Here is a 21,488-nt window from a genome sequence, read left to right on the forward strand (position 1 = left end):
AGGTGTTAGTAGCTTAGTTCAATCGGTAGAGCCCTGGACCGGCAATCCAGAAGATGTGGGATCGATTCCTACAGCTGGCTAACCTTTTCAGTGACTTCCATCTTTCATCGTTCATTTTGGGTTCATTTTGGGCCGGCGGAGGCGAAGTGAATCGGCTTTCGGCGTATGCCTCTATCATAGCCTCCTATATACTAGGTTCATTCTATTCGCCTGCACCGCCTGCACCTCCTGAACTACAGTTCAAGGAGTGCAGCAACCCTCTCGCGTTCTTTCTGCCACGCAGCACGCGTGCAGCACTTTTCTGTTGAAAAGTGCTTCCGGCTTGACGCCGGCATCAGCGGCGGCAGGTGACCGGTACTTTCTAAGAATCATGGGAAGGGTCGACTTCCGTGTCTACCCTAGCAGACGACGCATCCTATGGGTGTTGTAGGTGGACGTGCCTGGCTCTAGAAACACCTTTAGAAAACGGTAAAGCGCGATGTCAGAACCTGACTAATGGCTGAGTTTTTCTGTGTGTGTACACTAACTAATTTACCAAGCGTGTGTCACGTGTGTATGTTGAGATGCACATCTTAGTTTTATGCGTTTCCTTTTGAGTCACTATATAAGCTTATATAGCGACTGTATCTGAGACCGCTACTCTCTCCGACCCAGATAAGGTGAAGGCCGCCTCCTTGCTGCACTGGGAAAGCGCCTAGTTCTAGTTTCGGCTCATTTGCATAGTGAAATGTGACATTTTATATCTCAAAGTACGTTCACTTCGCAGGGTGTTTAATAAGGGTGGTGGACTTGAATAACGACTGGCTGCAATACTGCCATCTCGCATTTCCCAGAAAACATTTAATTAATAAGTTAATTAATGAATTTTAATTAGTCATCCAGTAGTTGCAAACGCTGTCCTAGAGTATGTTCGTCTGACCGTATAACCCACCTGCTAAAACGGCATCTATTTTGCTCTGCTAATTTTTAAATAAAAATTCTGCAACAAATAAAAAAAAACACCATGTATGCCTCCCCAGAGATAAAAATCCTGGTAATATCCCTGCTCGCATTCATGCACACAGATGCAACACAGGATGAGACAGCAACGTCTCGTAAACATTAAGGAAAGTAACTGTTCTGAGGCTAGAGCAGTTACTTGCCTTTATATTTCAAGCAGATATGTGAATGAGACTTCTTGCAGAGCACCAATGGTATAGCAAGTTGCATCACTGTTGCTGTCGGTACCACAAAAATGGCAATCAGTGATAAGTTTCGAGACTCAATTATAGTGAATCAATTTTTTGGCATTTTTTTTATTTTAAAAGCTAAGGACAATGAGCCTGTAACACTGTATGTAACACACTGATTAAAAATAAGACGTTTTATGTAAGCAACTGTACAAGAGAGGGAAAAATGAAAGGGGAGGCCATTAAGATATGGGTAAAAGTAAGACATGTGACATGGTTTGCTTTCGTGCATGGAAAAATAAAATGGAGACTGTGGCGCTCACAAAGAGAGCCAACTACTCTGGATGATGTCACATCTTTAAAGAGATACTTTTCTTTAGCAAAGGCTGCTAATAGAAGTGCAGTTGTACACTCTATTATTCCCATCTTTAGGCTCCAGTTGAAACGTGGAGACATTGCATAATGCTCTACATATTGCAATATTTGTACTTTGGAGCTTCTCATAAGGACACACAGAAGTTGAAACCCACTGCAAACCAACTTTCCCATCTTCTTTCACTTTCTGTGGAGTGATTTACCAGTGACTAACCTGACTCATTTAAAATTGACACTGAGCCTCACCAAACAAAAATTTCAAAATGCGCAGTAAAGACGTCCTTTCTATGTGACTACAACCCTATTCATTCTCTCCTTCGAAATTTAACCATATTGCTCTTTTTCCTAGACTCAAGAAAGTCAGAATCTTGATTCCATCGTGGATAGTAGTTGCTCAGGAGCATCCAAAAAGGCAAGTGATGACACTTATATGCGTGAGAACAGTACAAGTTTGTATTTATTTGTGACTATTAATTCTAAAGCATAATATTATAGCAAAGAATCACCTGGAAGGCACATTAATGTAACCAGGAAACAAAAAACACTACATATACACAACAAAGTGAAATTCACGGCGTGTAGGGTGGCAACGGGGGCATATTTTGCAGGCAAGTCAAACCTTGTTGGTGAGACCACACTTCGGAGTGTGAAATCCCCACAGAAAATTCATCACTTCCATCATCTAATAAAGGTTCTGAAACAGTCATGCTGGCTGAAGGAACCCGGAGCAAATTAGTGCTTGCTGCTAGTACAGCTATAGCACCAGCAGCTGTCGCTAGGTGGTAGCTGGTGCTGAAGCTTACTTCAACTTGGGATGTGTGTATTGGTCGCGTTGCTTCTTGCTGCTCCTCCATCAGGACTGAGATGTAGTAGCAATCTCCAAGGAGGGCAACACAGAAGATCACTGATAATACAAACACCACAGCTATGTTAATTACACAGCACCTGGAAGAACACTACATGCATGTCTGCCTCATAGATACTTCAGAAGTGTAAAAATATATCTGTTATTTTAACCACTGGCATACTGACCTATATTCTTGAGGCACTTCCATTCATGCTTCCTTACCGGTTCGCTGGATTTTCTACCCGTCCATATAGCTACACAAGGTTCACATACACAAGAAACCACATGTACCTCAACCTTGAAATGTTGAACACAGAAACCCCTTATTTGGGAGAGGGACCAATGAGGTCGTTCCGCTGACAATAGGGGAAAAAGGGAATCTTGAGATCTGCGCAGACAGCTGACCTACTTGCATAGGGTATTCAAAAGGAACAGGATCTATCCATTTTGTCATTCGTGATTTAAGCACAGTAATACCAGTCAAACAAAGAAAACAATACCTGTTAAAACACTGCAAACAGCATTCTGTCGCATTGGCCCCAAGAACCTGCGTGTGACACCCAACGCATCCATGAAAAACTGAAGCAGGCTACTCAGGATGGCCAGGAAGCAGAGAACAATAACTATTCTCTGGAGGCACACTATCATTGGTGTAACGCAGTCCTTCAGTTCTGCATGAAGAAAAAGTGTGAGGTGTAAGAATATTCAAGGTAATACTCAACCGAAGCAATGCAATGTTCTCTTTTAAGCAGGTGCGCCATGAAAAGAAACCAATGAGGTTAGAGTCCTGACCTTGTAACTTAACCCTATTCAGAGCTACGCACTATTGCATAATCTTTCTATGTGCACTGTATCACTGACTCTTATTCAATTTAATAAATGAAAAAGTTTTAATTGATAGGAACAATGTAAAAGGTATGATGCTTCACCTTGGAAGTCAATGGAAGTACAAATGGTCATACGACTCCATCATGCATATTGCATGTGCAGCAGAGGTGTAGAGTTTGGGGAGGGTGTTAAGGGGCTCAAGCAATCCCATAACCATTCTCAAAGCATGCTTGCACGGCACCACTACTTCACAGTCGGTTCAAGGAGCTACCCAGAAGCGAATCACCACCGGCTACAAATCACTTACTGTCAGTGTGCACCCTGCTCGACTCGCATTGGTCAGGCAGAGCCGTTTCTTTTTTTCTTTTCTTTTTGTAGTCTCACCTCCCCCTCTAGAGGTCACTTTATTTCGTTATATAGCACTATCCAACAACCGTTTCTGTAACGTTCACGATGCCTGCTTGAAACTGTGTGCATTGTGTGCAAATTGTGATTTATCCAGACCCCCCCTCTAAACCCACCTCAAATGTCTGGCAATACCCCTCCCCTTCTTTCTGGTGCTCCCCCTACACAGGGTGCGGTGGAGGGGGCTTTGTTATTTCAGCTCTCAATACATGTCGGCAATGCTAAATAAAGCTGTTACAACGTAATTATAACAATAACCCCTCTTTTTTTTTTTTTGCAGAAATCTCCCCCACCACAGGGTTTACAATTCTGGATAAATCACTGATTGTGTATAAACTCTGTCGTTCTTGTATGAACACATTGTACTGAACTATGATACATTCCCTAACAACTAGCCATCACTTGTACAATAGGCACACTCCGCTCCCTGCCATACCATTCAAACATGAATGTAACACTCCTGTCACATGGCAAAGTGAATGTCATTCCCAACAAATGACAGTCACACTGAATGTAATTTGCTCAAGCAAGATGGAGCTACACAGCAAAGAAAGATATCATTCGCTAACGACGATGACGATCCGTGAAATAGTTTGACAAGGTTATGTGTGAATATTGGTGGCCATTTCTTATAAATTTGTCTTTTCTTATAGAATTTATTGTCTACTTTAAAAAATACACTTATGGACGTCATTGGCACAACTAAACTAACTGGACTATTTGCTTCGCTTTGACGATTGTGGAAGGCATAAGCCTAGACAAGCACGTGACCAAATCCCTATCCATAGGCAAGATGGTGGTTAGTACAGCTGTGTGGTGTTTGGGCATGGCACGACTAAACTTGGCACTGAACGAGTTGATTGGGAACAAGAGTAGTTTTTGAAAATTGTGCAACGGCTCCCTTCTTTAATTTCAGGAATAATGAAACACTGAAAAGCTTATTGGACAATAACTTTCCATTCACGTTTCTTTTCTTTTTGCTGCCTCTCTGTCGTCAAGGGTATGCAGATGGTGCGAGAGAAAAAAGCGAATGAGCTCTCCAAACTCATTCACTGAGCAAGTGCCAGTTTCATGAAATGCCATTTGGTGTCACAGCATTAGCTGGGAATGACATTGCAATTGTCATGTGACAGAACAGAGGTAGAACACGGATTGTTTGAACTTGAGAAGTCATAACAACTAAAGTGCGCACTAGTCAACGACCCCTGCTATCCAGACCTTAGATGACTGCTGCAGACAAGCTGACGAAAACTGAGAATAATGAAACTTTTGAACTTCGCGTGTGAAAAAATTTTGCACCTTTCTAATTACTATTTTCGTTACTGTACACGCTGCAGCATCGTATTGCAGCGTACTGTAAATATTTTTCTTGCAGCGTCAACATAGAGGTTACATGGATCTACCATGGTCATACCTTCATCAAGTCCATAATATGTGTATGATGGGAATTCCATCGCACCATCACTAAACACATGTGATGTCTTTTCAAAGTAGCCAATGTAGAAGAACTCGTGCACTCCGATGTACTTGCGAGTACATCCCCCGCCTCTTAGATGAAACCATCGTGGGTGCACTAGGGCTGTTGCAAGAGTAGCAATCACCACAACACTAAGCAGTGCAGCAGGAAGGTTGCGTTCATGTTCCTTTGGCCGTCGCCGCAGCAGAAGGTGGTCCGACAGTTGAGAGCTCATTACTCTGACGATTCAGATACTTTCACATTTTGAACCAAGTCTTGGTAACCTAAATCGTAAAATAAATGACACAAATGAAATATTATAACAGAGCAATTAGGCAACATTTCCCCCCAAAACCTGAGCATGCGTACAGATGATATCAGGTGTCTACATATGCTTCTTTTGCCTTCAGCATTATTTATATGCATAGACAGTCGTGTCTAGAAGTATCTTGGACAGACATGTGGTAGTTAGACTGCTGTTATGGCAGTTGAGTCTCTGCAGAGCATATCGCACCAATGTGACATATATTTGGCCACAGAGGTATGCGTGACAATATTGTATCTTACACTGCGCAGTAGCCTGGGTGGTGTATGCTGACCACCAGTCTATCATATCATGTTACGAGCACATATGCCCGTCATGATTTATCACTTGCATTTACTACTCCGTCGATGTGGGCTTTTCAGAGAATGTGACTTTCACTGCTGAAGGTGGTTTGCAAGAGTACATAATATTCCACCGAGATGATCATGCAAGTTACAACCAGGAAAGCGTAACGGGCGTATTTCCGTTCCGGTTTGTCCATTTCTGACATCAGCCTTTCAATTTTGTCTCTGTTACGGCTGTTACAGAGCTGCGGCAGGACAGCTTGTTCAGCTATGTCAGCATCCCGGCAGCAGCAGATAGGCTGCCACAGACGACAATGACGTTACCTTTTCGCATGACAACTCAAGTGACGCTTAGTCACGTGACCCCTGTGCATTGTCTTCATGCAACATGTCTTCTTCCCGTAGAATGCCATGCTCAAACTCGGAGTCACATTCACAGGCGGATGCTCTCAGAGGGAAACAATACTGCCATAGGCATAATGAAAAAAGAAAAAGGATCATAGGATGGCATCCTATGTCGTGGAGCTTGTTGTGTAGGTCGCATATGTTGGCGTCATGAGTTAAGCAGGCTGGGACAAGTAAGCAACAGATGCACCCTCGAGATTGTGCTTTCCTGTGCTCTCGTGCAGTATTCAGGGCATATATTACAGGGAATGGAGTCACCAAAATACAAAAATAAAACAGGAAGTCATTAATGTCATTGCACAATACGAATAGCAATCACCCAAATTCAATATCGGTTGATCATTTTTGTTTCCGTTACCATCTCCAGTTTTGGTAATATACGATTTCTGTTTCTGTTACCATTATCATCCCCTGGTTACAACAGCATTTGCAAACCTCGGAGGCAAAAGAAAAAGTGAAACCAGAGTTTACTGCTGCTGTATGTTTTTTAAAAACCACAGTGCAAATGGCATAGAAGCTGAACTGCCTTTCAATAAATATTTTAAGTATGGCGGGAATATCTTCTTATTGTGAGAGAAAAAAAAACTGCAATGCCAAACAATGAATAGTCACTTCACAATGTGAATGCCGTAGCTGATGCAAAATATGCTTTGAGCACATGCCAGTGGTTACTGCACAAGTGTCGTCAGAGTACAAGCCAAACATGGGTGCACTGCTGCAACCTGTACAACTGCCTTTTCAGGATCGTGCACTGTCACTGTTTTGAGTACATCTTGCTTCAGGGATGTGAACAAAAAACCACATGCCAGTTGCCATATTGGCAACTGAAATTGCATGATTGCTTCGTGATACATGTACCAACACTGCATATATGATTTCACGTTATCACCATTAGGGCTTACAAAGGCCATCTGAATGAACAAGCGAGAATCTGGACGGAATGATTGTGTACTTTTGTGAAGCAGCCAATTTCTTTCACTGTCACATCCACTGAAAAGTTCACAGACCAAAGCATCAGGTGCAAAACTTGTCAGATAATGTGTCAGACTGGTGACTGCCTTACTCGTGTTTTAGAGCGACACGACCGACTCGATCATTGTTCAACCATCGAGCGTACTGCTCGACTCTGCGTTTTACCTACGTAATTATTCGTGTCTAATATTTGATTCTTGGAATATGCTTTTCCTCTTTTCTTGCAAAACTGCCTGGGGCTTCAAACGCTCGTTGTTGTGAGCGCCTGTTTAGAAGCTTCTGACAGCGACAGGATGAGTCATTCATTGGGGAGGGTCCACGCAGTGGGGTAACATTACGCCAAAGCGGAAATTAACTTAAAGTTGGATTAATCCTATGTAGCAGTAGTAGATATGCCCAATAGTAAAAGAACTACCAAAATTTCATGCACCCCCAACGTTGATAGTATTATTTACTTGCCTGTGCTTCTGCCACGTTGAAATACTGTAAATGCTGCCTCCAGACATGTCACGATATTGTGAGAAGGTAAAAAAACGCAATTATTACGACTTTTAATACCAAGTACAGTGAAAAATAATCAATCTCGATAATATGTTGGTAATCATCACGTCCATGTCATCATCAATTAGCGCATCACGTAACGTTTGTTTGGCCATAAGTAGAGCAACGCTTTCATGTTGCACGACCCATATTACCATATTATGCCCATATGCTGTCTCGTCTTGTCTTGGCAGCAATTTATGGCTAACCAGTGTTGCCGAACCCGCCCAGTGCTTCAACCTTAGTAGCTAATCCAGCCACTGAATCCAGCTAATAAAATAGTTAAAATGCCACCTAACAGTAGTTAAAGTTGCACTGTACGAACTAAATAGGTGGTAGGTATTTTATTTCGCGCTCCCACAAATTTTCGGAAGCATTCTAAAAACTTCTTAGTTTCGGTTGTGATAAAATGGATAAAAAACAAGCGAGCGTATGTGGCGTCCCCCTTTTTGCTCCCTAGTCTCGAGGATATTTCGTCATGGATATTAGTTTTGGATTCTCCAAGCGGAGGTGACGTCACCGGGAGCTCTGGCGTCTGTCTGGTAGCAGCAGCGCGCGTCTCTGCTCACCGCCCTACGTTGGAAGACTACCAGCAGCTGCGGTGAGGAGACGAAAGCGACCTTCGAGGAGCAATGTAGCCAAACGTGTGGGTCGATTGGGCACCTCATAACGGCATAATTCTCAAAACTAAAAATTAATTTTATTATATGTTGATGTCACATAGAAAAACAATATTTTGGGAAAATACAGTGCGAGGCACGCAGACTGCAGTTGCAAAAATAAGGCAGGGTTCTGAAGACACAAGATTTAGTCCGAAGTGGCACTTTAAAAACGGTCTATGCTGAAATTGGAGCAGGTACAGTAATGTAAACACATATCATGACATGTTTGGTTACTGAATCCCAAAGTTCAGCAAGTAGCATGAAATGACTGTTGAATAACCATAGACTTAAATAATAGGAAGACACAAGACTGCATATATATGAATGACTGCACACTTATGGAGGTTAAATGCTTTGCCCGAACAATAAGTACCACAATAATCATCACACAATCACAATAATTACTGTGTTTAAATATCAATATTGCAGACTTCTGCACTTTGAAGCATTTGTACCTCTGCAGTTGTGTAGAAGGACATTTAAAAAAATTTTGTCAGCAGACAACTTGGCAGGAAGTACTCGAAAAGATTTCTTCATTTTTCTGAGCTTGTTACGGACATGGAGGAGAGCTGACTAGAAACAGGGAGAAAGGGCCCTTTTGCCTCTGAAGGACAGCATTCAGCATATCCAGGTCTAGCCTATTTCAAAGCTTGATTGTCACCATGTTCATATCATGCCGCCTGTACTATACCTAGACCTCTGTACACCTATCTAGGCCAGCATTAGAGAACAGTCATGCAAGGACAGTCATGACAAAAAGGAAGGTGGCTCAATTTTTGTTGCTCTCACTCTTTTATTTTTCCATGTGCACCTTTGCATGAACTCGCTTCTGCCCAGAAGTCCTCTGTTTAGTTTTTCGAGCACCACGTTAGGTTCCGTAGCTTTATTCATTGTACCTTCCTGCAGGCCTGACTTTATCAGAAGGAAATTGTGATGCGTTGAAGTATGCTGTGGTACAGACAGTTGTGTTGCTGCTGAACCATCTTCAACACATTTTTCACAGAAAACCTACTTGGCTTTCATGTAGCTACTGGAGCAGTTGGCTGAAGATTTCAACAGTAAAACGTTGTGACTGAAAGTGGAGCTGCTTTTCACCATCCTGAGAAAGACACGTGCCCCTGACCAGTATCAAACCAGCGGCAAGAATACGAGGCTGGTTGCAGACGCACTTTCATATTGACACTGATCACATCATACCACGACATCGGCAGCAATACCTTTAGAGCCGTTGTCATGACTTATCTTCCACTTTCTTATTCCAAATCGTCCTTAGTGTATCAATACAATGTTGGTCTTTGTCCTGTCGCACTGTCTAACACTTGTACAAATATTTAGGCTTTTATCTCTCCACTAATCTTTCCTGGTCTAAACATATTTGCATTGTTTGTAAGTGATGCCAACTGGAAGCTTGGTTATCTCCATCAGAACCTCAAACTAGCACCTCCCTCTGTCGAACTTCTTGCATATTCAACTTTAATCTGGCTGAAACTAAGTGCAAAGACGGGGTAGTTGGTGAAAGTTCATCTTGAATGCAAGCTGCCAAATAGCACAAAAGGGCTGTCGTTTCCCTTTCATCCCCGTGCTATTCAGTGGCTAACATTCAAGATAGAATATGCCTCCAGCGTCTAGGACTCTTATTAGGCTAATGTTGTTAATCTATTGAAATCTGTCCAAAACCATGCTACTCACTTTATTTTATCTAATTATTCCTATTGCTCAAGTATCACTTTCCTTAAATCCTCGTTCGGCTTACCTATTACTTCACATTATTGAACAATAACTTTATTTGAATGACGATGATTGGGGCTTTTCATCTAAACGTTTTCGCTTATGCCTTTTCCACACATTCTATTATCCTTGTTTTGTATCTACCAATTTGTTCCCCCCAATGTAATGCCCCTTTCTGGGCATTTAAGTATGGATATAAATAAATAGTCTTCTGGCAGCTTAGTTGGGTCTTGCCTCCTTGTTCGATACGCCTTATTTACTCACTGAGCTTCAGCAAGTAACACTTATTGGTGACATCGTTGGACACCTTTAAGAACACCCATCACTGTATAACCGGTTTGAATTGGGTGGTGCAAAAATGCAGGTTTTTCAAATTGCAAACAGAATATGGAATTCTATATTTGAATCCAATCGGTATCTGTTTCAAACCGAATATATTCAAATGGTTCAGAAGTTACACTTGCAAGTCCAAAAACGCCAGACGAAAGGGTGTAAAAAAAAAATAGATGCTGTTTCATGTGAAGGTATTCATATACATATGCACCACATGTGTATTCTCTATATCTTTACATGTGCTGCCCATGTGTTCAGTTCAGTTACATAACTATTTGCCTGTACAGCCTATTGTGCCCTGTACAGTCAACCCTCGATTTATGAACACCCTCGGTTCCCCGAAAAATCGTTCATAAATCAAAAATTCCGTTAACCGAGTACTATTGAGCAAATGGAACAGTATTTCCGAGTTGGGATTGTGTTTATAATGCCATATATTGTGTAATTTTGCTTTTGAACATGCCTTCTGCTGTATCAATCTCACAAAGAACAGACGTTAGCGCATTCACACTCTGTTTATTATGCAATACTAAATTGTTTAATTTTGCTTTGAACCTTCCGCTGTGTCAATCTTGGAAAGAAGAGATGTCACCACATTCGCACTGGACTGGTCTCGAATTTCCTCTGGGATTTTTAACCTCCGTTTATTAATCTCCGGGTGACAGCGACCACCTTATTCATCAACTGAGGTAAGGAACACTTGGTCGCACCTTGTGCGACCCCGGAAAACCCGTTTGTTGTTCAGATTTCGAGGGGTTAAGAACCGAGGGTGCAATACCTGGAAAACGTTTTGTCCGTTCAGGCGTCATTCATAAGACCACGGAATAATCCCTTTGAAGGTTACTGTGAACCTCGGAACGATCCGTTCATAAATTGAGGGCAAAAACGCTGAGCAACTCCTAGTTGGTTCCCAGAAATTCCGCTCATTATTCGAATATCGAGGTTCATAAAACGAGGGAAAAATGAATGGAAAAAGTTTGGTTCCCTGTGCTCGTGTTCATAAAACGAGGGAATTCATAAATCGAAGGTTCATAAATCGAGGGTCGACTGTAATTCCTATCTTTCCATCCCTCCATAGAGCATGGCATAAAGCCAGATGCATTGCGACAAGACAACTGGATCTGGAATTTGGATATTGAATAATATTTTATGTTCCAAGAAGCGGAATGCAACTCTCTTCACATTGGAGTGCAGATTGGAAATGCCTGCTGGGAACTGTATTGCATAGATTATGGCACACTCTAAGACTTAGAGTGTTCAATCTAACAAGTACTATTCTGCTGACTTCTGTGTAAACTTGCAACCAGCAGGGTTGTGGTATCATTCGCGGCATCTCATCATCATTCATTCTGTCATACAGGTTTCTCCAACTTGTTTGCCACAGGCTGTGAGAATCACAGGTAAGCCTCGTAGCAAGTTAGACCTCAGATAATGAGCTAGGCGAAAGCTAAAATCTGCACACCATGAAATTTGGAGCTGGACTTTCGAGAAAATAAGTTTTTTCGTAGCTAGTTGTCTCCAAAAGTAGCTGTTCCTAGCTGCAAAACAGCGAAGCAGGTATCACAGCTTGTCACAAGAACCTCATACATCTGTATCTTGCCGTGGCAGAGGCACATACTGTCTTGGTGGATGTGTCCTGAAATGCGCTCTAAATATCATGAAAAGTTACTCAGATAGCATGTCACGCTTAGCAAGGTTGTGTATGAGCATTATCTCAGCAAAATTTATTGTCCTGTTGCAGAATCATTACTTGGTAGTGGTAGGCAGAATGAGAATAGCTATCACGACATCACTTTTTATTGCAAAGTGCAAGAACATAACATGCTGTGTCAGTAATACAGCTGAGTATTTAAATCTGCAAATGCAGACAATGGACGGCAGCAAAAACTGGATGTATGAAGAAAGCAAGAGCTCTTTATATGTTGATGCAAGGCCTGTCTATTGCAAAGTTGACGCAACCCCTCAGTGCATGCTCTTGAATAGCCTGAAAATTTGAGTAATAAAAATTACAATTCTACACTACGATTAGGTTGCATAGAAGAGCAAGAAATTGTAAACAAGATACACTCTCACTTTGTTGTAGGTCTGCACAGTTTGACGGTTCCTTCTGTACTGCTGCTCTCGGCTAAGCTTTTCCTTCATCTGTACAACCTCAGGCAGCTTATTATAGACTCTGAGACAAAAGGTGGAAGTTTGTATGTAATACCTCTGACATGTATGTGTGATGAACATGAGAATGCAACTCTCTTTTCCAAATTAAGGTGTGCTTTGGTTGACTCAGTGCATCAGATGGTGTCAAAGCGCACAGGTAAACTAATTCGATATGCATACGGAAGAAAATAGCATACTTTTCAGTTTGTTGCCGCATTTCTCTCTGTGTATATAGAGCTCGAGGATGTGATTCACCTGCTGCATTCAAGAAAACACAAAAATCAACAAATTTCCCCATACTACACAACTATGTTTTCTGGTTGGTACGTGGCAAAAAATCATGGATAAAATCTCAGAATGGTCTACCTTCAAGCTTATGTGAATCGCTTCTGCGAAGTGTGGTAGCCTTTGGTTCTCGGGAAACTGCAGGGAAAATGGCTCTCCGTTTACTCCGGCGTTCAGCCAGAGCAGTGATGCGAGACAGTCGGTCCTGAGAATGCCTGATGACGTGTTTACACTTCTCTGCAAATGCTGCCTAGAAGATTACATGACAAAAAGATAGTGCATATAGCTTAGAAGAGACAGTGCAAACCTTATCGTACAATTTTCACAGAAATAAATAAATTGCCCATCACGTGGGAAACCACACGACATGTGAAGCACTAAAAGTGATTTAAAGAAAAGCAAACTTCACTGTACCATGATAGAAAGCAATGATGCTGATATTTTCAATCAACCATATTGTCAACCTTTTACTGAATCACCTTTCCTACTTTATCTCCACACAACAATACGTGTGTATCCACTGTTCCGCACAATGCGAGACTACAGGAGCATCGAAGAGCAAGGCCTGTTGGCATAAAATTAAGTAAGAGTCTCAGACTTAAGCGCATGGAGCTGTGATGTGCCAAACTGTGGAAGGTATCGAAGTGGATCAGGCTGTCACATAGTATTACACTGCAGCAGGTTGAGCTGTCCAAATGGAAAAGCGCAGGCAGGACAATGTTAATGTCACGACCGAGCTCTCTCGTCGGCAATGGAGATTGCTGCCCTTGTGATCGTAATTAAAGCTGCGACACAAAATCTGAATTGTTGCCTTTGGTCAGTGATTGTAAAGCCTTCACAAACTTCACACAAATGTGTGATGTCAATAGACCGGCACACATCACAGGTATATTGAATAAAATCTCAAATCGGCTGTGTGTTGGTATATGCAACATACATGCATAACAGCATGATCCAACAGTGAACAAAGCAAGTAAGAATTGTAAGCACTGCAAGAACTGTAATGCCATCTCAATGTAATGCAATGAATCTAATGCGAGAACTGTAATGTAATCTCCCGTAGCGAGCGGCATCAGCCAAGAATGCGTGCATCATCTAATTGCATCTATTGAGTAGCAAATGCACCGCTTCCATGTGGAGGATGAGAGCATGATGGAGCACAGAGACAAAGAAGTGTGGTACACAGGAAAGTATAATCTGGGAAAGTATCATTGGGCTTTGACTATAGGGTAAGAAACTGGATGCAAAACAAAACAAGTACAAAAATAGGAAACATTCTTAAGATCAAATATCAACTAATGATAACCATGAAGTAGACAGGATGGGTCTCAGTTTGGTCAGATCTTAACCTCATTCTTTGTACTTCATGGTTGTTTGTCATTGCTTCTCAAACTTGAGAATGCGCTACCGCTCTTCCGGTCTCACACCGAGTAACTGTGGCCTGACTCTTGCCTTAAAATGAATGCTTGTGCTGCATCCTAATAAAGGCACTGTTTACGGCTCTTGGGCAATCTGTTAAAATCAAAAGTGAACAACAGGATAAAATATGAAAGAGTGAAAGAGGTACCCACGTTGTGTTTATCAATATTAACATGCTGTAGAAGCTAAATGTAGTAAACGAAGCAGCGAGTGAGCGGCACACAATCCTGGTGCGCAAGAGAGCTTTCAATCTTGCGGGTCAGAAAGGCTCCTTCCCTCAGCTGCCAGTCTACCACGTCTCGTCATCTAGCCAATTTTGAAGCGTTTGCCTTCTCGTCTCTTTTTGTGGTTGCGTTTGGCGCCGCCCGTCCCGTGTCTGACTCAGAGCAGTCGACCCTTCACCTTGCTCCTGTGCTGTAGCAGATGATTCTCGGCAGCCAATAAAAGCAACACCCCAGAAGAAGCTGGGAGAGTTCGCCGCCACCACGCACAGCCTTGTAAACAAGTTTTCTCAGGAAATGCACGCTTCCCAAAGGAATTTTGCGTGACATATCCCGAAGGTAGCACATTCGTATCACGCAATCAAAAAATACATGTTCGAGGTACCTTCCATGCTCCATTAAGCTTCGCAATGATAGCTGCATAGTTCGATTAAAGAAAGGCAGTTGATGAAAAGCCACCAGGAAAAGGATTCAAACCCACGCTCTCCGATTTCACCGTGTACCACTAGTGTGTTTGTCTGAGTGAATGTGAGAGCGAATACCAACAATGTAAGAGAGATCCTGCTGAGGATGAGTGCATGTCTTTGTGTTTCCTAGTGTGGCTTGGTACGTTGACGAGAGGGTAGCTAGCACGGCATAAATGATAGCATCTCTGACCAGAAATTGGAGGGCGTGGATTCCAATCCCACTAGTGCTTTTTTCACTGACTGCCATTCTTTAACCGAAAGTTAAGTAGCTACAAAATGCTAACACCTAATACGTAGTACAATAGCAATGGCCGCTGCCAAGCTGGAAATTACCTGCAGAGAAAAACTCTTGAGTTGGTGTACCCTCTCTTCCACTTCAGCTGAAGCGTTTTCCTTCTGGCTGCCACCACTGCGCAACAGAGGCACAACCCAGGAAACACCCGTCATCTTACTCGGCTGTAGCTGCCTCTTTGGCTTCTTGGGAGATGCTGCTATGGTCACAAAGTATCTTTCTGGCTGAGAGAAGGCTTTGATGTAGGGGTTGGATGTTCTTGCCTTGGAGACACCACAGTTGCTCGAATGGGTACGGGGTGACTGAGAAGAAGGAATGGTGCTAGACGGCAGGTTTCTCGTGACCGGGGCTGTATGTGGCAGGGGAGCATTATGCTTTTCCCGCTCATTTACAAACAATGCCTCGAGCTTCTGCAGTCGGTTTACTTCCCTCTGCAATCTCCTGAGATAGCTATGCCTCTGCTTGTCCACCAGCATACGCAGTTTATCGAGCTCCCTACGTGCTACCCGTCTGAGGTAACACTGACCACTCCTGGAATTGCAGCTGCTTGCAGACGATGAAGTGTCTGGGAAGGCACTTAAACGGCTCAATTTAGCTCCGCCATTACAGCTCCCACTTTCGGAACCAATTTGCTTGTCGAAGGACGGCTGTTCTTCCGACGACTCTGCTATTTCGCTGCCATCGGACACGTTAGACAGGGCAAGCAGACGATTTCTACCTGCAAAGGAAGTAATCACACGCATTATATTCCCCGTCGAAGGGGCCATCTACAAAGTCTCAAAATAGCGGTAAAATATTTACTTGCCCCATACGGTATTAGGCAGATTAATTTCACGGCCTTAATAATTAGCAAATTCGTTAGGTGGGATATTTGGGGAATATTTCGGTAGGTATGTTCCATGCTGTTTTACCGTGGAGCTCACCAGGGTCAGAATGCTAGAAGCCACAAATCGGGGAATTGTGGCGCCTCCATAACACTTTAGCCCTGGTGCTTTTGCTCAGGTAATGTCTCATAGCATATGCTCGAAGAACGGAACACACAAAAACCATGTACCAAACATGTTTGAGAAATAAATTTGGTGCCAACGATAGCTAAGGCCCCTGGTTCTCTGCTGCGTCAAATTCAAAATTCTGCGGCACCGACTTGTAAATTCTGCTATATTCGGCGGCAAGGAGTCAACGCCTCCTTGGAACGGGAAATGAATTACAGATTCAAAGCACTGTTATGTTACCCTCTGACAAAGAATGCCGTCTTTCACCTGCAATCATTTTATACCTGCTGAAAGATCGTTCAGCCTCTGCAGAGTTTATAGGAACTTGACAGGAAGGAGTTTACAATACATGCTTTTTGCATTAAAAGTTTGGAATTTCTATCCCATGACTTTAGTGTAATTTTTCTGGCATTAACTGTCACCTGAGATACATGTAATTCTTGTGTGGGCCCCTACTCTTTAATATTACATGATAGCGTTTCCTGCTTTTCAGGTGAGTACATACTGGGATAATTATCTTGATTTCAAAATTTGATATCAAGCAATAGCATGTTACACAGATAGGCTGCAATTGTTTCTCAACATCCATAGGTGACCTGTGAAACAAACGAATTGGCGTCCTGCCTCAGCTTTGTCGTGAACGTCTTTTAGCTTCTTTGCTGGCGTGTGTTTGTCTCACCTGGGGAAGTTACATCTTTAGGGCACCCTTTTTGTTCCTGGGCTGTAGGCATTATTTAAGAGCTAAATTTTCAAAGGCAAACCCCCCAGACATCAAATCAAAAACCCCCAGTGCCACTGCTAAACTGCACACGGGAGGAACACCACCCCTTCCTCAGGCGAAGTATGCACAATAAACTTGGGCTAGTGTTATCTTAAGCTAAACTACAGTCTGTGTTGCTCCTGCAGCATGGGCAATTTCGTAAAGCAGGCTTCACCTCAAGCAGGAAAGCATCAGGTGAAGCCCACTTTCCGGAAATGTCGTTCATATTCGGCGAATAGTCAAATATTCGCAAATCCGAATATTGGGTACTCGATTCGAATACTTCGAGTGATTGATCCGCACCCCCCACAAAACATACGGGATTCTGTGGAATTTCGCAGAAAACAAGGGACCTTAACTATGGCATTCCTCATTCACTTTATGTGCCGACACCACAGACAATGTTGTTCATTACCTTTTCTGGGCTTTGCAATGCACCTGCCAGATCTCTCCCGTATAACGAATGGCACAGTTGCTGCACAGCCAGGTTTCAAAGGTACTTGAGACTGCAAACGCTGCACATTTTGAGTGGCTGTTGACTTGCATACTCTTGGGAACAAAAAATACACATAGAAAATATGGTGAGGAATCAGACAGGAAGGGCCAATGATGCAAGTCATCCTGCAAAAATTTCTTATTTTACCCCACTTCCCACCCCTCCAACCTGCCTCAACCCTGAGCACCAGGCAAGCGACAGAAGCGGCGATGAAAAATGCCCTAAAGGGAAAGGGAATCAACCAATGTTTCTCTGTCGAGCAAAGTGAGCAGTACCCATACCTCAATATCAAAATATCAAAGTTTGTTAAAATGCCAGTACGGACTAAATCTCGTGCCTTCAGAATCGTACAGAATTTATGCCATTGGAATCCTCGTGTCTCCCACTGTATTCTCCCAAAATATCATCGCATAAAATGTTCGTAACGTGTCATTTTTTTCAGTACATAGTGGCACTTTAATTATTGAAATTATCGCATTTATGGTTATGCACAGAGTTACTTACTGCACCATTACTTCTTTCGGTGTCTCCTTGGTTGATGCAGGAATACTTCTGCTTCCATCAGAAGTGCACAACGACTCTCTTTCACTGACATGGGAAGTCCTGCACCTTGTAACGTACCTCTTTCGTGTGGGGACATGTGTAGGAGGTAGAGGTTGTTCGCTCAAGTGCACCTTGGGAGCTTCCACACATGAAGAGCTTATTTTCAAAAGCTGTGGGAAGGCTCTGGTGTCAGTTGATGGGCTCTGGTTCACCCTTGGTACGTGACAGGCATCCCTCACTTTAGGAAGTGTATCACCCCGGGTTTCCGCCTTGAGTGGCGCTACACTTGGTACGTATGGAAAGCCACAGTTAAGCCAATAGTCCAAACGACGCTTGTTGATCTCGCTGCTAGATCGTGGCATCTCAGCAGGGGAGTCTGTGCCTGAAGTCAGGCTCCCTAGCCTCATTGGGATTTGCATCTTAAGGTGACTGCTGCTTATAGACTCTAAATGAGTCACAGGTACAAAACGACTGCTGCCTCTTCTCCCACGAACTGGAAGTCCATTCGATATGGAATTGATGTAACCAGCGCTGTCCACAGATGACTTAGATCTAGAAGCACCTCCCATTTCAAAGTTCAGTAGGCCAGTGGTGTGCCCCTTCTCTGAAATGTAGTTTTCAAATTCCCTAGAAAACTTCTGGCTATAACAGAGTTCCACACTCCTGGCACAGTCCTTCAGCACTTTGCTATTATCTCTTGAATCATCTTGTTTCATGCTCGCTTTCGAGTCTCGAGTAAGAGCATGCTTTTCCAAATTGGCACCCCTGTTACTTAGACAAAGTTTTTCAGAATTAACGCTTGAAAGTCCGCAGTCATCATTCAATAACGATGTGCAATGGCTGAGAGTTGTACTGCAGGTACTGCTTGAAGTGCCATTATTAAGTTCACAAACTGAATCTGTTACATGCAACGGCTGTTCTAACCGTTCTTGCAATGATGGCTTAGGAAGAGCAGGCTGTGCTTGCACCTCAGCATCTTTTTTACATGCCATATCTGTCTGCACAGTTACATCACAACTTGACAAAGTAACAGGGGACACAGCATTATTGAAATGTTTTGGACATGTGGAACAGCCCTTATCCTTTTGCAGTAATTCGTGACAGGTACTGTCCTTATGGTCAGGATCTTCCATCTCTGATTGCAACAATATCTTACCAACATTTAGTGCTGGGATAGCAACAGACTGACCATTATAACTTGTTTGGTTAGACACCTTAGTATAACCAATGTCTGCTCCGTTGTCCCATTCCAGACGTCTGCTTGAAGCATAACTTGACATTGATGCTGGTGAAGCTTTGCGTTCACTGGTATGAGAACCATCCAGATGCAAGATCCCACCCCAAGTTTTGAGCTCACGATCATGCAGTGTAAGGTCATGAATAACATTCTCCACAATGTCATCAATCACTGGATCACTTTCTAAATGTGAATCCCAAGACTGAATGCTGATGTCCCCAAATGATGAAGTTGAATGCCGTGGTTTCTCTCCAAACTGAAGGCTGTCTAATTGGCTATGTTCAGGTGCTATGTGCGCATCAGGAGCTTGGGGCAGTGGAACAACTGTCAGCACAGATTCCAAGGAAACTGTCAACTCAGAGTTATTTACCAGGTTGTCCTCGCTGAAGTCTCCTGTCTTTTTTGTTTTTGCCGCAACCATAGAGTTATTGCTGGTACCAGATAACACTTCTTCATTTCTAGGAAAGGAACTGGATGAATTGCTTCGATCAGATGCCTCTTCAACCCATGGTGACCTGTCCATGTCAGCAAGGTCAGAGTCCAACTGACTACTTTCATAATCTGTGCTTTCTTGTGATTGACTAGATGTTAACAAAACTGGCAAACTCTCACTACTAAACGAGCTTATGGCAGAAGTGCAGCTGCTTTGTGTAAATTGTGGACGCACTGCGGGTGCAGTTGCAGCACGAACAATTTCAGCACCTACAGCTTCGCAGCTGTCCTCTTCTTGGAGATTCAGGTTATGCATTGCTTTTACTGTGGCTAACAGTCCCTCCGTTGTCACCAACTTCCCAAACTTTGGAGGAGGTTGAAGTGACGGTGTGGCAATGCACTTCAAAAAGTGAGCTTCAGAAACAACTTTTGAACATGAATCAACAAATGTAGTGTACTTGCTGTCCACAACACTTCTTTCTTCTGAGGTTCTGGAGGTACTAGTAGAGGTCGAGGCTTCGCTGTCGGAGTTTGTATCTGACGTTGTGTAGCACAACGGAAAAGAGAACGCGGTGGCATACTTTGAAGGTAAAGCTGAAGCAGCAAAAGATTCCATTTTCTACTCCCGTTCAGCAGCCATAACGGTTAGTCCTGAATTCCGATGTACGAATTCAGGTGTCACATTTTAGGACGAACAAGCGCTCATTCAAGGACGTTTTGACGAGTGAACGAGGAATGTTCCTGTTGGTAAAGAAAGAAAAAAACGTGAATCAAAACAGTGAAGCAAACAACAACACAACGACGAGACCCATGTGAATTATTGTGATAGAACATTGCAAGAGAAATACAACCGAAGTTGACCTAAACCGATTAAAAGTTTACAGAAGAGCGCGCAAAGCAGCAACGTCTCAATCGTCCATTCAAACAAGGAATCTGGTAAACCTCTCGCTTACCAAGCACAACGGCGATCCGCATAACAACGAGCAGTGGGTGCCCACAAAATCCTGAAAACCGCTACATTGCTTGATTTGTGCGGACGAAAATCATCGACTTTTTAACGGGGTTAACGGACACATCGCAACCGTTCTCCGACAGCAACATGCGCAGTCGCGCAGTCCCGCCACAGCGTCGACAGCGCCCTCAGACGCAGCGAGAGACGCGAAAGACGCAAAAGTGCGCATGCTCACCACCCGACGCTCACCGACTACCCGACTACCGTTGCTACCGTGTCGCCGTCCCTTCATGGCCAACGCGGTGTTCATAAAGAAACAAATAAAAAGGGAAAGGGGAAAAGAACCCATGGCGCGGTCGGCTGCCCACGGCCCACGAACACGAGCGTGCTCATTTAATATAAGGTCAGGCCATTAGGTTAAGGTGACAGGTGACAGCTAGAACCATTGATGTGAATGAATAAAAGTAAAGCGCCTGTTAATATGAAATAAGTAATAGTTAACCTAATAACAAAAGGTTTACTTTACTACTTCCGTTTAAAACGTTTAACGTTTAAAATAAAGCTGTCTCTCAGTGTAATCAATATTCACACTGCCAAACGTATTAATGAATGCCTCGTTGTTATTCGTTTACATCTCTTGCTTCATGCATCTACTCCCAGCTTACATATAGAGATTAGACCAGTAAGATATCTAAACATACACATATAAATGCTAAGTTGAACTTCACAAGTTCTCCTATAAACACCCGCAGGAAAAAAAAAAAAAAATACTGCAGCTATACATCAATGCTTGGAATCAGTGTCGGCATTTACTCTTCACCTCCGGGGGGGACAAGTGGGAAATTTGCGCCTCCCACCCGTATCCTTGCTGTCCGAAAGGTGCCCCTTTAGGCAGGCTCAGGGGGGGCATTA

At 43.1% G+C, this 21,488-nt stretch overlaps 2 protein-coding genes across 3 annotated transcripts; both read right to left on the reverse strand.

Moving 5' to 3' along the window:
• Positions 1–1,983: 1,983 nt before the first annotated feature.
• On the reverse strand, positions 1,984–7,792 carry LOC135377658 (transmembrane protein 127-like). Its single transcript, XM_064610249.1, has 4 exons — positions 7,526–7,792; positions 5,039–5,364; positions 2,892–3,062; positions 1,984–2,448 (listed from the first exon to the last, which is right to left on the reverse strand). The coding sequence occupies exons 2-4, from the start codon at positions 5,313–5,315 to the stop codon at positions 2,114–2,116; spliced, it is 783 nt and encodes a 260-aa protein (XP_064466319.1). The 5' UTR covers positions 5,316–5,364; positions 7,526–7,792; the 3' UTR covers positions 1,984–2,113.
• Positions 7,793–12,108: 4,316 nt separating this feature from the next.
• On the reverse strand, positions 12,109–20,758 carry LOC135377659 (uncharacterized). Of its 2 annotated transcripts, none has more exons than XM_064610253.1 (8): positions 20,578–20,758; positions 17,917–20,365; positions 17,332–17,465; positions 15,206–15,882; positions 12,847–13,015; positions 12,678–12,735; positions 12,403–12,502; positions 12,109–12,313 (listed from the first exon to the last, which is right to left on the reverse strand). In XM_064610253.1, exons 2-8 carry the CDS (start codon positions 20,238–20,240, stop codon positions 12,245–12,247), a joined length of 3,531 nt encoding a protein of 1,176 aa, XP_064466323.1. In that variant the 5' UTR covers positions 20,241–20,365; positions 20,578–20,758; the 3' UTR covers positions 12,109–12,244. The 2 variants fall into 2 exon arrangements, with proteins under 2 accessions (XP_064466323.1, XP_064466322.1); XM_064610252.1 differs by having other exon boundaries at positions 12,678–12,738.
• Positions 20,759–21,488: the final 730 nt, after the last annotated feature.

The sequence above is a fragment of the Ornithodoros turicata genome, chromosome 1 (genome assembly GCF_037126465.1).
Source record: "Ornithodoros turicata isolate Travis chromosome 1, ASM3712646v1, whole genome shotgun sequence".
NCBI lineage: Eukaryota > Metazoa > Arthropoda > Arachnida > Ixodida > Argasidae > Ornithodoros > Ornithodoros turicata.